The sequence below is a fragment of the Neodiprion pinetum genome, chromosome 6 (genome assembly GCF_021155775.2).
Source record: "Neodiprion pinetum isolate iyNeoPine1 chromosome 6, iyNeoPine1.2, whole genome shotgun sequence".
NCBI lineage: Eukaryota > Metazoa > Arthropoda > Insecta > Hymenoptera > Diprionidae > Neodiprion > Neodiprion pinetum.
Window position 1 is genome coordinate 20568633 of NC_060237.1, and position 16409 is coordinate 20585041.

A 16409-nucleotide genomic window follows, 5' to 3' on the forward strand; every position below is an offset into this window, starting at 1 on the left:
TGATTCGCAAAAATGATTTCCAAACACGCGGTATGCAAATGACTACCGTTGTGTACGTATAACCTGCACCGGTCTCGTAAATTATGGACCTACTGAAACAATTTCGTCAAAAATTTTAGAAAGTTTTGCCCGCGGCCTACCGATCCACTCGATCAGCTGTGTAGACTGAGAACCCATAGGTATACAAGTAGGTATGTATCACATATCCATGTCCGTCGACGCTGCACCTTGCCTGGAATCGACTTATCGGTGATCTCCTTGCATTCTGACGATTCGATGCCATCGATTACGTAACCAGCTGCAGTATGGTACGTACGTACATACATACTTGAATAACAGTTGTGTAAAGAGCCGTTTAAGTATATGGAACGAGGGTTCGAGGTTTGCAAAGGACGAGAAATGCACAGTTTTTCAAATGTATATATATATATATATGTATATGTATGCATGTGTATCATCGGTGTGTATGATGTCTTCAAATATAGTATATATATATGCGTGTGTATATTTGATTATACACGATATTGTATGTACAATTACATGTAGTATATAATATATAGATATGTAGGTACTTAGCTACGAATATAATACCTTATTTATTTCTCATGCATGCCTGGCCCCGTTATACATTTTACATGGCGCGTCCAAAGTTCCAACTCATCCTTGAAATGTTAATACAGTTAAATCTGAAAACTATATCGTGACGTAGGTATGTATTACAATACTGCATATAATGTATTATACGTACCCTCGAGAGATACGCAAAATGAAGTAACTCTTATTGTAAGTATCTACTGGCACGAACATTTTACATATTGTATTCTTTGTTTCATTGTTATTTCGTTGTAGATTCTTCACGTTACATCGATCGATATCCATCGCGGTCGTCGACAATATCGACAAATTCGATAAACGCGAACAAAATTATACCGTCACGGTTGATATCCGTATAGTGTTTTCTACAGTAATTGTAATTATTTTCTTTGAGCCTCAGGTTTGAGGACAGATAAAAATTCTACCCACTGAACATTGCGCGTTGCAAATTTCTGTAGACGCATTTGAACAAATTGATATAATTCATCGCGCTGTGATAACGATCCTTATCGTCGGCGATAGAGGTTGAAATTTTTCTTCTCATAATCAAATTTTCACGTCACGTACAGAATTTATCCGTGAGCTATAAATTCTAATTACGCTGTTACGGATAACTCATTTACGGTAAGTTTGAAATACTCTCCAAGCATGGTGTGGCTATACAATTGCAGACAACAACGGAAAAACTTTGTCAAGAAAATTCTATGACGAAACGACTATAACATTATGCGCATAATAATGCAGTAAGTTCTCATCGTCGGAGTGATTAATCATTAAATAATGAATAGGCATTTCCGCGTACAATGATTATAAGAAGCTGCAATTCGCAAATTTCAAAGCTCACTGCAGTAATTAAAACGCGCTCTGTTTTACCACCCGCAAACTCTATATTATACATTAGTGTTGAATAACACCCGCTATTATATACGGTAAAATATATGTATATGGCATAAAAAAGAAATAGCATAAACAATGTTTTAAAATTCACTGCGCATAGCGGTCAACACCGTCAATTTTTCCAATGTTCTTTGCCACCTTACGGTTTTATTGTGTTTATTCGATTTCCAACAGATAAGAACCCTAATTAATCGCGTCGCGTTTTGTCAGCGCCAGAAGGCATTAAAATTACTACACGAGGACAAAATAGTTGTGGAACTAATAGTTCTTTGATAAAAATAGACCCATTATACGTATATTTATATATATATATATATGTGGCTTCGGAAAACACATTGGTATAATTTATTATTATCGAACGCAATAGCGTAATGGATTGCGCATGATAATCGTTTTATAACAAATATGTACATATATATGTATATATATATATTATACGACGAAGTTGATCGAACAATTAAACGAGGCACGCGAAGGTCGGTCGATTCTCCAGGTGTCGATATTTGTTTATCGACGATGCCAAAAACGGACGATTTGATTAATACATGCAGTCGCAGTAAATGTTATAATATACCTACCTATACACGTCATGTTTAAGGTAGGTATGTATATTATATCGAGGCTTAGTATCATCGCACACAATTATAATTATACTCATGTGATTATATGGCCGCTTAATTGCAAATATATAATGTTATTGCGACAATTAACAATTGCAGTAAGTTAGACACTAATTTTCAACCGATATTCATTCGCCTCACGTCACCAGCGACGCATTGAAATGAAGGATAAATTTCAAGCGCTATATATCGTATTCTGAGAGTGAAACTCCCGCTCCGTGAAGGAGGATAAAAAGAGTATTAGACGAGGATCAATTATCCGAAGTGACTTATATTAGGCAATGAAGAATAAAAACACAAATGGAATTTATAGTACATGGGTAATTGGTTAATTATATTATGGGCTTGAAACTCATGATCCGAGACGTTTTACTAACAGCCGTATGTCGGAACAGAAATTTGTCTCTATGTTATAAAAATGAGGTGAACGTAACGCGAGGCTGGTAGAAACTTTGTCGCTCTTTGTCACAAGACACCGTCCTTATTTCTATTACCCGCCATGCCGCTAATTATACGGTACAAATATTATTCATCTTATAGGAATGATAATCTCCGTGCAAATCTTGCCTTATTCTTTTTAACCCCGTGTTAAAGCCGGCAGTCCGTTGACCGCCGCGCGTTTCATTCGACGAACGCGTCTGGCTGTTCATTTTTGTGTTTCTCGTCTAAGAGAGACCTTTTCTTCGTAACGCGGATAGAAGCGAGAAAAAGAAAAAGAAAAGAACAAAAAAAAAAAGAAAAAAAAATGGGTAAGAAACGTGACGAACATTATTCCTTCTCAATTTGTATGGGATTAATGCCCGCTCGATTACTGGCGCTCACTCCCGTGTGTTGACTAATCGTTGCTGGTCTTGTCGATTCCGACATTCCTAAGAACTTTTTCATCACAGTACGGAATTGGCTGTTCATCCCGGCGTATATCAACGGGTTATAGCAGATCGATGATTTCGCCAACAGCGCCGGAACTATCGCGACTGTCGGGCTTGAGGTCACCTGAAACTCGTAAAATTGAGATAAGTATATCGTTAATCGATGAATTCAATTGAAAGAAAATGAAAATGTCAAAATGCTAGCAATTGTCGGAATATAATTACGCTGAATTGTTTACAGGCAAAAATTGTTACTTCGAGTTAATCAGGTTCATTATCGATCGCTATATTCGTTGACTGTGCTGGTTGCATATACTTGATCGATTGGTTGCTCCAATTTGATTTAATATATTAATTAATATATTGAATATATACTTGATAATGTATTCTTGTTGAGAAGACAACCGAGTCATGATTTATTTTCACACCTGACTGGATCATAGTTTACCCACATTTTCAATTTTTAAATCGCAAGCATTTATTATCCGGAATACTGATCGCTGGGGAGTATATTAGGGTGGATTACCAAAAAAAATTCTTTTCTTCAGTGCTGTTTCCTCGTAAAACTGTTGTTTATGGTGAAAAACGAATCCCCTGTAAATTTGAGCTTGAAGTTGAGAATTTTTCACACTATATTTTCACTACAATTGCATTAAAAGCATACCACAGTCCCACCGAAAAATCATTGAAATCTAAATTTTCGACTCCAGCACTGGGATAACACTAAAATTGAAAATATTTCTTACTCCATTGAAATTACACTAAAATCTAAATTCATACTTATAACTAAAATCACACTTGAAATCTACTGAAATTAAATAATACGGAAATGTTTTATTTTAGAAAAATCTTATATTTTGGTGATACCAGGGTGGATTTTCCGATTGTTATTTTTGTGAAAACGCAGTGGAAAAATGTCACAACAACACCGAAGAATTGAGTGGAATTTGAGAGATTACCTGGGGTATCGCCGTTTTCAGAATAAAATGAAAAAACACTGTAACAACATGGCGGGACCAAATCCTCGAGGGGAGAGAGTCAGGTGGGATTACAAAAGAAAAATAAAGAACGCGTGCATAATGCAGGTGAAAATAAAAGCACCTTCCGAAATGATCGACCCGCGAACTTTTGGAAATTTATGAAGCGAAATTAATTTTAAATATTTCAAAGAATTTCGAAGCGGGTTCGAGTCAACAAACAACTCGGAGCGTTATAAGGTATAACGAGGAACTTTCCGTAGGCAAGATCGGAAAACTCGTTCGAAACTAGGCGCAGTGTCCGTAATAAAAATGCGGCCCGTCCTTATAGAATCTGTAATTTTTATTCCACGTGTCACCCTGAGACTCCTTTAAAAGTCCTCCGATCCTCGTCACCCACATCGTCTGGAATCAAACTAGTCGTATTCGCGATGCACGAGAGTGTTCAACGATATATCAGCCGCGTCTGTCGTTTCGTGCTCGACCTTAGCGCTGAGATCCGATTTGGCTCGAATTGCTTTATTTTTTTTCACACTCCGTAAGGCCGAGACTTGTGATGATAATGAGGAACATTCGTCAAACGTTGCGCAGGTTTTTTTCCTAGTGTAATAAATAATGAACTTGCAGTCATAATATTAGACGCCGATGAAACGGTGACCATTCACGATAGACTGAGAAAAATTGAGTAATACAGGTATCGTTGAAAAAACTGTTAGAATATTGTTGGAATTACGAAGAACGAGGTACGCCTAACCATTTTGCGCTATTGTCGATCCTTTTTCGGTAATTGCAACGCAAAATCAGTTTGTCAGGTTTACTCTACTTTTTTAGTTGAATTTTATTTTGTCGTTCTTGGCCTACCTGCAAGTACTGCGCCAGCAGGGCCGATATCGAGTAAGGTGTCCAAGCTATCAGGAAGGCTATTATCATAAGAGCCACCATTTTCGTAACTTTCGCCTCGTATGTGCCTCTGGAACCTGAAAATAAACGTCTCGGTAAATTTGTTTGAACGTCAAACGTTCATTTTTTATCTTCCTTTTCATTTCTTAAATCAACGACTACGATCGTTATTATTATTATCGCTTCAACAACGCCAAAGCTTTCTCGCAAAACCTCTAAATCACGTCCCAATGTCACGCGAAAGAAGTTAGTCGGCTGTTTATAGCACCAATTTCGCGGTATGCCGAACGCTAAGTTATCGGTTAACAAAATTGATGTTATAACGATTGTACAAAACTTTAAACATGCCTGACGACAATTCGTCCAGCAATGAATTTCCCCAATGACATTATCCAACCGATAATTGATTCAACGATTATGCATACTCTGAAGTCGCACGGAAGCACCTTGAATTATATATTTGTTTAATTATGCCGAATCGGTGCAATTATTCAAGCAGGTTAGACAAATGAATCCGTTAAGTACCTATGCGTTATACGATAAAATATTTAAGAGACGAATCTTCGGCTCGGAGTAAATGAATCGACCCACCGGCTCTCTTCCTGACCTTCCTCAGCGTTCGTATTATCTCAAAGTAGCTCCAGCATATCAGAATCACCGGGACGACCAGACCGAAGAAGAAGAGAAACGCGATGTAGGTGTCGCTACCGATCGAAGGATCGTGGACTTCCCAGGATACGCTGCAGGAGAGATTTCCGGCTTCCGGTCCGTAGCTTCCCCATCCGCAGAGCGGGGGGATCGTCAAGGACAAAGTGTAGATCCAAACCCCCGATACCAGGTACGAGGCTTGCCTGTACGAAAGTTCAACAGGGTACAATTTAATTTCCGCAAAATCGAAGGTCTTCCCTTGGGAGAGCTTCGACTAGTCGCGGGTATAAAGATTTCGACACGTTCGTGACTATTTCATGAACTGCTCGATTTTTTTATTCCGACACAGGCTTTCTCCGACTCGGCTGATCTCTCAAGGACGAAACGTTTCCACACCCGTAGAGGAACGAATTTGGTTAAGCTTTTGAGATGATATGAAAATCAGAGGATCTTTTAGCTGGAAAAATTTTTCGAAACGGCTATTGGGGAAATTGCTTTGGAAATAGCAATCGATAACTTCGATTCATTGGCGTTTATTTCGAGTGATTTACGTCGATTTCCGTCTCATCGTATATTTTTTCGCGGTTTCCGTCATCGTTATCAATGAACTTGTACCATCGTTGAATATTTTTAGGGGTTCACGGATTTGATAGAATCACAGGTAATCGTAACAAATCACAAGAAGCCAACGGAAATCATTTTATGAACTCGGAATCGTAGAAAGCACGTGCTAAGACAGTCTTCAAAGAAATGCCAGTAATTGAATGGAAGTTCCTTTGATTTGCAATATCATTTGGAAGCGTTGAATTGATGCGATTTTCTCGAGTGAATGCAGGACTCCCGTAAATTTGCCAAGCAAAAATTTTCTCATCGAAGAATTTGTCGGTAGTCTCAGTCCGGGAATTTGACACCATTGTATTGTGCATGGAAAAAAGATATAATCAAAATTTCCTTTCGTTTGGGGATGAGCTTTCTCTTTTCCCGAGAGTTGGAAGCTTACGATTAATAGATACGGTAATTTGTTCGTTTCCACACGACTGTCATATCCGCAAGTGGCAATGATCTATCGATGAACTACGGAATGACTTTTAGCAATACGCGAGGGTGAAAAGACTCGAGGCACACAATTGTAATGATTAAAACGCGACGATCAGGTTATTCACTTTAACCGGGAGCGGAAAATATTTTCGGAGAATGAAATTCTTAAGGTACAGACTGTGACTGAATAGCGGAAAGATGCGTAGGTACGAAAAGATGAAACGAACGTTCCTTGGAAATTCCATTTTTCTTCTCACCGTGAATTTATGTGAAATTGAACGATGAGTTTGTTACTGAACGATAGACGGTCAGACGCGTCAGTGCTGTTAAAGTTCTGAGGAGCATTTTTCTTCTGATCATTTGAAACAAGAATCTTAAGATCTTGAGCCAATGTTAACAACAGGCCTGCAGACTGTCCGTCCTGTAATCCGCAGGAAGGAGGCTTTAAAGGCGGATTGTGGCCGGTAATAAAACACCTTTTGAAATATTGCAGTAATCCCGCATTCCTCCTTGTGAATTCAAATTTCACGATCGCGAGATTCTTCCTCTATTCGTATACTTGATACGCAATTACGGAGCGTGTTTCTAAGGTTTCAAGAGAATTTCGATTGTAATACCGCCAAAAATAACCGTCACGCTTCTATCGGCCGTGTTTAATTTTCCCCACGATTTCACGAACAATCTTCCGTATTATTCGAGCACATTCGTAATAATTATAGCGAGGCCTGCGAACCCATTAACCGATACTTCCAGGGTAAGGTACACCCCGAAAAACGGATTTCTGAACCCAGCTATCGGGTTTCGGGGAATACGATTTATCAGGACTTTGTTAATCCCTGGAATACGAACTACTCGGACATTCGACGTTATTTTCAATTCGCTGTGTACGAACACGAGTGAAACTTTCCACAGAACAATATACGACGAAAACAACCGGAGTCTGTTGGGAAATTTCCATGTGATTATCCGGGAAATTGCATTGTAATGCTGCTTCTGCAAAAAGTCGAACAATTTTCACGCATGGTCAGATTAGAGCTCTTCTTCCTTTTCCTCCCAGTCTATTTCATGCGGTAAATTATATGAAACTTTTCCAGAATTACATTTAAAGTGAATTCACACGTTTTTTTTTTTTCTTTTTTATTATTCTCGCACTTCGTTTTCCAGTCAGAATACCGTAATTGTTACAATATATTTACCTACCTTATGGTGAAAGCTCTCATCGGTCGCGTCACAAGCAGCCATCTTTCTATCGCTAAAACGGTCAGATTTCCAATGCTGGCCAGCCCCAAAGTTGACATGAACCAAGCGTACCTGCATCCAAAGCAGAGAATTAAGACAAAAACAAAGACTTTTATTTCTTCAAGTCGTTCTTCTGGGTATTATTATTACATTTTTGTGCGTAAGACGAGAATTGTACGAGCTTGATAACTGCAAAAGATATTTATGTTTTCGGATGTGCCGAATCCAAAAACTGCTTTCATTTCCCTCCATCGCGTACAGTTTTTTTGCAAAGTACGAGATGTTTGCGGAAAAAAAAAAATAGCGTAACAATAATGAAAAAACCACCATTTCATTACAACGAACTAAACAACGCTTCTTATAAAAATGAACAAATTATTTCTTCGTGAAATGTACTTGACATTCTGTGGTGTTCATTATTTTCGCCTATAAAACCTTTTCTTCTTCTCTTTGGTACCTCTCCGAACACGCGTCCGCTTTCCATTTTCTGCTTCCCGTTTCAGCTCCACTTTGTACTTATTCTTGAATCTCACTCTAATACATATTACATGAAGGCAAGATTTTTAGCAACAAGAATAGAATATCAGATTTCGAGTTAAACGGGAGTTTCACTCTAAATGAAACTAAAAACACGAGTTCAAGAAAAAACTTGACGTGATAGAATTTTTTGAGTATGTTTCCCGATTTCAGGGAATAAAAATCTACAAGAAATAGTGTAGAAAACCTGTGGAGTTTTTGGTTTCAGGCCTGTGTAATTAAAATCTTCAGCTTACGCTGTTTGCAATTAAAAAAATCCAACAGTTGACCAATTCCTACGCATGTATATTACAAGTATGTATGTATAAACATAAATATACATACTTATTTATATATTGACGCATCGCGAATTATTTATTCATTCATTCTTTCGGCCATGCAGATGTTTTCGGGCGATACATTTGCAAGACTTACCCAAAGATCGAAGAACTCGGTAAATTCGAATAAATTTGAAAACTCGATATGTACCGGGAATCGAGTGTTTATTCATGCAACTTCAAGAAAAACAGGCCAGGATTAAGGGGACACGATACCTAAGGCTGCTCTACAAAAAAAGCCCGAATCTCGGTCCTGCAAGTTCCAATAGGTGAAATTCAAAAAGTTAAAAAGTGGCGACAGAAAATTAAAGCCACTAAGGTTAAGAAAAACATTTTTACTATAATAATACTTCTCTCGTGTACTACAATATTGAGTATTAACTTGAGTTATATTTCTTTTTTTGGCGCGCCTTAACGCGGGCCAAATCATTTTGCACATTTTTTGTATTCCAACGTTTGTGTTCCCAGCTTGAGGCTTGGTTTGAAAAAGCATTCTGTTTCGACCGGTAGACATTTGGACGAAACATCGCTAACGGCTAATTTTTTCCCTGGTCGATTACATCGTCTCTGAATTTGCATTGCCAACGTAATCGACTAAGGAAAAAATTTGCCGTTTACGATATTTTATCCGCACGTGTACAAACTTCTTACACTGCTTGCAAGAAATTTTTCAAAATCGGACTAACCCGAATTTTTGAAAATCTCGGTGCTATTTTGAAAGATTTGATTTTGCAGATTGAAGGGCTGAAAATTTCGATGGCATAAGGCTGTAACCTTTTTAGCCTCACGGTTAATACGCGCCTGAAGAGAAGAATGATAATAATATGTACAGTGTATGCACAATGGAAACGAGAAGATGAACATAAAACAAACAAATTCTGTTGATTTTGATCGTTGTAAATCATCAGTCGAAAATGGGCAATAATTTAAGCGTAATATTGTTGCATAAACATCAGTTCGGCAATGAAGTTCGCTAATTAACGAAGAACTCGGCGAGCCGCCTTTATTCCAGCATTTGGTTAACAGAGATGTGGAAGTGGGAAAATAAATAAATAAATGAAGGAATAATAACAAAATCCTGTGGTTACTGAACTCGGAAAAGTATTTCTTTTGATCATGACTAATTTATATAAACAGTCGTTGTATAATATGCGACGTATCTAACTTTCTCAAATTCGAATCAGAAGGGATATCTCAAGGGGTTCGCAGGATTCGTAGCCACATACCGTATGTAACTATAACCGAATCAAAAGAGTCAAAGGCCCTATTTGCAGGTATGGAAAGTACACTGATTTTATCGCGCATTTCAACCCCAGCCAAAGTACAAGCACGCTTCATGTTCACACGTTATAATAAACAGCTACCTGCGGACTTACTTGATTCCAATGAATTACGCCCGTAGTAATATTACGGGTACGATACAGGATGTACAATATAATATGTATAATATATGCTCTTAGAACGCCGAGGAAAAATGTTCCTCTGCAGACAGTTATCTCGGACTCGATGGAACGTTTTGTTTCTATTTTGTTTGAGAAACTTCGATACTTTAATCAGAGAAATTATTTGTATAATTATTTTTATTTATGCAGTGGCAAAGAATTTCTTTCCATTCGGAAAAGTTTCATTCGGTCTTATGAAATACTTTTGTGCAGTTTGCGATTTCTGAAGAAATGGATTCGTATAGGCATCGTTCGATATATTTAGAATGTCATTTTATCTTCCAAGCTGTGGAATCGACGACGCGAAGAATTCATTGAAATTAAATCGAGTGAGGCTGTTTCAATTCGAATAAACATCAATTAAGGAGGTTGGTTAGCCAAAAATCGACGCTTTTTATTAATTTCATTTCGAGTTGGTCATTTAGATTTGCAAAAATAAATAATTCTGGACTCATCTATATTAGCTTTGGTATCGATGCTTCGTTTCAAATCACATCCGAGTGATTGAAAATCTGGTACATTTGTTCGAATTCACCCTAACGATAACTCATTTTATTCAGGATACTATATTTCAAAAAGTCTCTGAAACAGATTTTCGTTCGCTTTTACAGTAGTCGATTCAGCAAAAATTTGGTAAATACTGAACGGATTACTCTCTTGAAATAAAAATTAAGAAAAGTTGTCGTCTTTGGCCAAGCAGCCTCCTTAAGTCATGGAAATTCAGTAAGGGAACATTTTACACTCGGTGTTAAAGTGAAGGCATAAAAATCGCGAGAGACGTGCGTAAAAGTGAATTTCTTAATAACGACACATCCGATCGGCTGCCGTAAATGGACTCGATTGTCAAAAGCTTTTAATTAAATCGTTTAAAGTCACAGCTCGACGAAAGCGGATCAAGGTTGCAACTTCGTGCCGATTCGCGGCTGCCGATTGCGGAGGATCAGAATCCAGAATGAAGAAAGTCCTCAGGCACAGTATAGATACGATTGAATCTCATGAATTTTTCGCGCAGTTATTCACCGCGAATTATCATTTCTAAACCAGTCGACGGTTTCGTGAATGGGACAGATCACTGTTCATACTCGCGTTGCCGTATAATTAGATAAATACTTGTAATACGGCAAAGCAAACTGAAGATTACTGTATTATTACCGCGGTTACGTTTTTCTCTTTTTTTTTTTCAATTTTTTTTTATTTTCACCTCTTCTTACGTTTTACGGTCAAGATCTCGTCCCGTGATTAACGGCTTGCCAATCTCGCCTGTGAATGCGAACTGCACGCACATTGCGTAATACCTGTAGTATTTAGCTTCGTACAATTATGTCGTGCAGGTATCTCTTTATAACCTTGATACATCTACGATTGCTGTGTAATTTACAAGCTGTTCAAGCGAACTGGTTTAACTTCACTTTGGTGGATGTTGAAATAATTATAAACAGGTATGAGGTTGCGACGATTTCAAAAGAATCAATTAATTGGATTCGTCTGTCGAGAAATGCAGAAGAAAATTTTTGATGATTTCGGTTTTTTATTACTAAAAATTTCATGACTGCAGAAAGTGTGATGCATGGAGCCTTTTTGAGAATACAACAATATACATATAATTATTTACTGGAGCTGAATTACGTTAAAAAAAAAATAGGAAATTCACAACGCTACCAAGGATTGACTTTCTAATATGCGGCTAATTTATTGAAAAATCGTATCGTAAATATAATACCATAAAAAAATCATAAATTTAATTACCAAAGACAACCCGTGTAGCCCCAGTACCATCTTCCAAGGATTGCAGATACGGTTGGAAACGGAGTACCGATAATTGATACGCAGAAATCGCCGATCTACAACGAGAAATATTTAACTTATACATGTGTAAGAGTTCAGTTTATACCTCAATGCTGCGAATTTATGGTTTCTTTTAGGACGACGGCACGTTTTTTCATTTTACATATAAAGGCGTAATTATTTCAAAGAATTCTTAGGCTGTGCTTCTTGTGCTTGCACAGTCGATCATAATGTAATAATATTTCGGGCGTATCTCCTTTTCGCAGGAAATATGTTTCGACTACATAATACTTTATCTAATCAAACAAAGAGCGGATGAAAAGTTACAAGATTCAATCGTGGAGTTGATTAATATTTTTTTTCCACAATTTTTCTTATCTGTCTCAATCTTCTTAAACAAATGGCTTCAACGATGTTATGTACTTGTGTTTTTCTCATATTTTTCCATTGGAAGAGAGAGCCAAACTTGTTGTTCAACAAGTTTCTTCCTTTTCCAACCGCATTACATTCGTTATCGTATATCGGTTATCGAACAGCAAGGTAGCACGTGTGCAACAGCTGGAGAAATCGATGAAGTAAACTGCAGCCTGCAAGCACAACATAAAATGTCACGTGTATGCGATACCGATTTGAATTATTGGCAAAGGTCCTGCTTAAAGCGGTTCCAGGCTGGCCAAAAGTCGATCCGTTTTTTAATCTTATAACCAGATAGTCATGCGTCAGGTGTTATCGAATTGTTGTGTTCGTCAGTTAAATTATATAGGGGCCCACAATTGCCGGCAAATTCATACGGGGAACGTCACGGAAATAACCGAGATAACCCATCACGTCGACATTCGTTTCAAATCCTTTCAAAATTGTTGCGAATCAGGTAGATTCTTTAGATTTTATTCTACGATGGGTTATTTTATTCGAAAGAATATTTTCAACAAATTCCCCGGAACAGTTCATTTCCAACCGGACGGCGTGGTTAAATATTCAATCCTATAACATTGCGCCTAGATCGATTACGATCAGTAAATGGCGATTAAATTGATCACTGAAAAAAGTAATATTGTTTCAATTTCTGTAGAAAATAGTTTTCTGAACTAAATGTGCCGTCGTAGAGTTGAATGAAAAAACTCGATTAATAATAATTTTGAGGCATCGATATCCAAACTTTCGTCTATAATTACAGTATTTTATACTTTTGAATATTTAAAGAGATTCCCATAGCTCATGAATATGATACCTAATTCAACCAATAATCAATGCGTGACTATCACGTGTTAAAATTAACGAAAAGTATAAAAACGAAAGGTATAGATTTTCTTTCGGTATTGCGACAATGTTTTTTTTTTTTCACGAAGGATAAGCGCATGCCCATCCATAAATGTAAATTACCCGCGGTTTGTTTTACGCACAGTGCTTAACATGCAGTCAGAGGTGAAATTTCTGCAGTCAGTAATTAGCACATCGCGTCACCGTGGGGTATTTTGAAATTTTGCAAAAGTTTTATAGTCTTCGCAATACGCGGTAAATTAATTAACACTGTGCATTTAACAGTGTGAAATTTGCCAAATTGCGTCGAATTCAGACTTACAATAATAATAGAAGTAAAAGCAATACACACCGCGTGTATTTTGACACTCACCACCAAATTCAGCAAGACCACGTTAACCGGCGTTAACAAAGTTTGCCTATCTCGGAGAATGACGAATATCACAGTCATATTTAAAACCGCACCGAGAACACCGATCGCTATTAAAACACCCGCGGTAACCAGATACGTCGTTTCTCCCACATCCTCCACCTCCTGCTCCTCAATCCCGTTGCTCGCATTCAGAGCGTCAAGGGACATTCTGGGTTATTAGAGACGGGCTTATACGGCACTCGACGGAACAAGACGTCTCGAACTCTCGTCAACTTGGTACAAAATTTTCATTGTTCGCCATACAACAACTCCGACCAAGTTTCGAAGCTGTATCGTTATCATTTCGACCCGAAGAATTTATTTTCGTTTTACCATCTCAAATAGGCATTCGTTATACTCGTCCCTCTGTGCGTGTTCGTATAATATATATATACTATTGTAATTTCATTGAGGGGGTAAAATCATCAGAGTCGAAAGTATTCGGAGTATATATTACGCGAACGTGGTAAGCAGAATTGAATTAGTGTTTTACTTGTAAAACTTCCCGCCGACTGTCAGTCCAACGCTGCTGCATGAATATCTCAATCGAATCAATCGAAATTAATTAGGCACTCCAATTCAATTCTACGCTCTTCATTTTCTTTCATGAAATACACCTTTTCATTTCATTGATTTAATAATCGCCATGAGTCCTTGCCGATCATAAATGAATTTTTAAACAATTATTTTCCGACAATAGCGATTTCTTTCTTTCTTTCTTTCTTTTTTTTTTTTTTACATCAGTTTGGTTAGCAAACTTTTTGAACACCTTGCGAATTTGTCAACAAATTATTATATTTAGACGAGGGTTGGATGTTTCTTCATTTTTAAACGAAAGACAAAGTTTACCAAACAGACGACCGAATTAATTTGTTGAGAATTCATATCTGAGATAAGAAATTCCGTACTGGACAACACGCGCTGCATACGCAACACGTGGTCAAATTCAAAGTATACTTATAAATTGCCTCCGGCGCGCACAAATTTTCGACGGTTTTTTTCTATGTAATTTCCTTTCCCACGGACACTGGCAAAGACGTGTAATCAATGCATTAAAAACATGGCAAAAGCCAAGGCTGGATATTAAGTATTTGTCTTAGATTTAGTCAAATAGTTGTCAGTTATTGTGTACGCGAAGGAAAATTGTTCGGCTTCTAATTATACTTTTCAAATTCATAAACAGGTAATATACATATAACAAGGTTCGTAAACTTGTTACACGTGCTCTCAAGCTTCGGTGATAGGAATTTGAAAACAACGTTTGTTGTTCTCAAACTTACAGAGATAATAGTTGACGATAAAATTGTCCGTATAATTATTTACAATTTTTTCCATCGACGTTATTTATTCATGATTCGAAACACTATTTATCCCTTGACTAATCGAACGCATTCATATAATTTTTCACCCGTTATCGCAAAACACGTATTGACACGTGCGTTTGAACGGCACGTGCGAGTCTCAAACAAGGGGACAAACTGGTAGCACACTTCGGATGACATCCCTTATATATCAAGATTTCGCCCGCGTATAACCCTCCGCGCTATCCGCAACCCCCGTTCGAAAGATTCATCTGCGCAAAATCTGCCGCCTGACTGGCACGCACCGCCAGCGTCTCTCCAATATTACGTTTTAAAAGACGCGATTTTCTAAATCCTGTACAGCGTGGGGTAAATCGTTGGCGGTGTGTATTACGTAAGTCAAAAATCAGCCCTCAAACGACGGCTTAGGAGCTAAGGACTGACCGTAATTAGCGCAATTATTAGCTCACGATATTGCATACGTCTTTGACAATATCTAGTCTAGAGTTTTATGAAACAGCAAATATTTGCCCAAGTTTAATAATATAAGGGACGACGTTTGTACTTCGAACCTGCTTCACTGCCGCAGCTTATCAAACGTGGGATATTAATTTTTTGGCAATTATCTCACGGAGAAGATGATAATCATAAACAATGAAGATGAAGAAGAAGAAGATGAAGAACCACGATGTAATTAATTTTTTGAATAGTGTTGCACACATAGCTCTTTATGTACTTCAAAAAGCAGTAAATTTTTTTGCAAAAATAAACGCACGCATCACAGACACCTATAATTACATAATTGTTAAATTAAAAGCAAAATCAGGTGTAAAAATGTTGCAGCGGGATTGCTTTGTTCCTATATTCGTTCCTATACGTATAATCCCTGTTTAAACATCCGTTTCGTAGACCTTCTGTCCGGAAAATACGCGCGCTTCTCCACCATACGCAACTGTTACATAACAATTCGCATTCCATCGCGTACGTAATGACATAAACATTTAGAAACCTGAAAGTCCGGTAAGCGGTCCATGGAAAGAAAGGGAGAGAGTTGATTTGAGCCGTGCAGCGTCCACGGTATACAGTGTGATGTCTTTCGGTTCCGGTAAAAGTGAAATCTCCCGATGCCGTTTTGCTTTTTCCTGCCACCGTTGCGTCTTTATAATACATAATATCTGTATTATATTGGAACAGTATGCGTATAGCCGGTAATTCGTGTCAAGTTTTTTTGCCTTTTTTCGCAAATAAACAACAGAATCATCCTGATTCGCCTGTGGCTAGGCAGCTCACCTTACTTTTTTTCGGTTTGTTAACTTTACGACTCGACACAGAGAGTAACACCGGTTGCCTGTGCACGGGCGGCTTTATCGTTCGACTCATGTTGACTGCATTCCTGATCAAAATCCCGTGTGGTACATTTTTCATTTTATACTTCCGGATTCGAATATTACACAAAATGATTCTCTTTTTTAAGAATCTTATATTTACACATCACATGCGTGAAAATCGTAACGCGTTTAACGATTATTATGTAACTCCAAAGGCTCAATTTGAACGCCGTGTAAGTTTTTAG

At 37.7% G+C, this 16409-nt stretch overlaps 1 protein-coding gene across 3 annotated transcripts; it reads right to left on the minus strand.

The window, feature by feature from the left end:
• Window positions 1-430: 430 nt before the first annotated feature.
• Window positions 431-14985, minus strand: LOC124221636 (melanopsin). Of its 3 annotated transcripts, none has more exons than XM_046631826.2 (6): window positions 13497-14985; window positions 11825-11919; window positions 7744-7854; window positions 5449-5708; window positions 4819-4934; window positions 431-3104 (listed from the first exon to the last, which is right to left on the minus strand). In XM_046631826.2, the coding sequence occupies exons 1-6, from the start codon at window positions 13701-13703 to the stop codon at window positions 2880-2882; spliced, it is 1014 nt and encodes a 337-aa protein (XP_046487782.1). In that variant the 5' UTR covers window positions 13704-14985; the 3' UTR covers window positions 431-2879. The 3 variants fall into 3 exon arrangements, with proteins under 3 accessions (XP_046487782.1, XP_046487781.1, XP_046487783.1); XM_046631825.2 differs by having other exon boundaries at window positions 13446-14985; XM_046631827.2 differs by lacking the exon at window positions 13497-14985 and adding an exon at window positions 12287-12443.
• Between the last annotated feature and the right edge of the window lie 1424 nt (window positions 14986-16409).

Excerpts from the sequence above, each read along its gene's own strand:
- LOC124221636 (XM_046631825.2), bottom strand. The coding sequence starts at position 13,703 with ATGTCCCTTGACGCTCTGAATGCGAGCAACGGGATTGAGGAGCAGGAG. Across the intron at positions 11,920-13,445 it reads CTTTTACTTCTATTATTATT|ATCGGCGATTTCTGCGTATC; the intron begins GTAAGTCTGAAT and ends TTCTCGTTGTAG. Across the intron at positions 5,709-7,743 it reads ATGAGAGCTTTCACCATAAG|GCAAGCCTCGTACCTGGTAT; the intron begins GTAGGTAAATAT and ends ACTTTCGTACAG.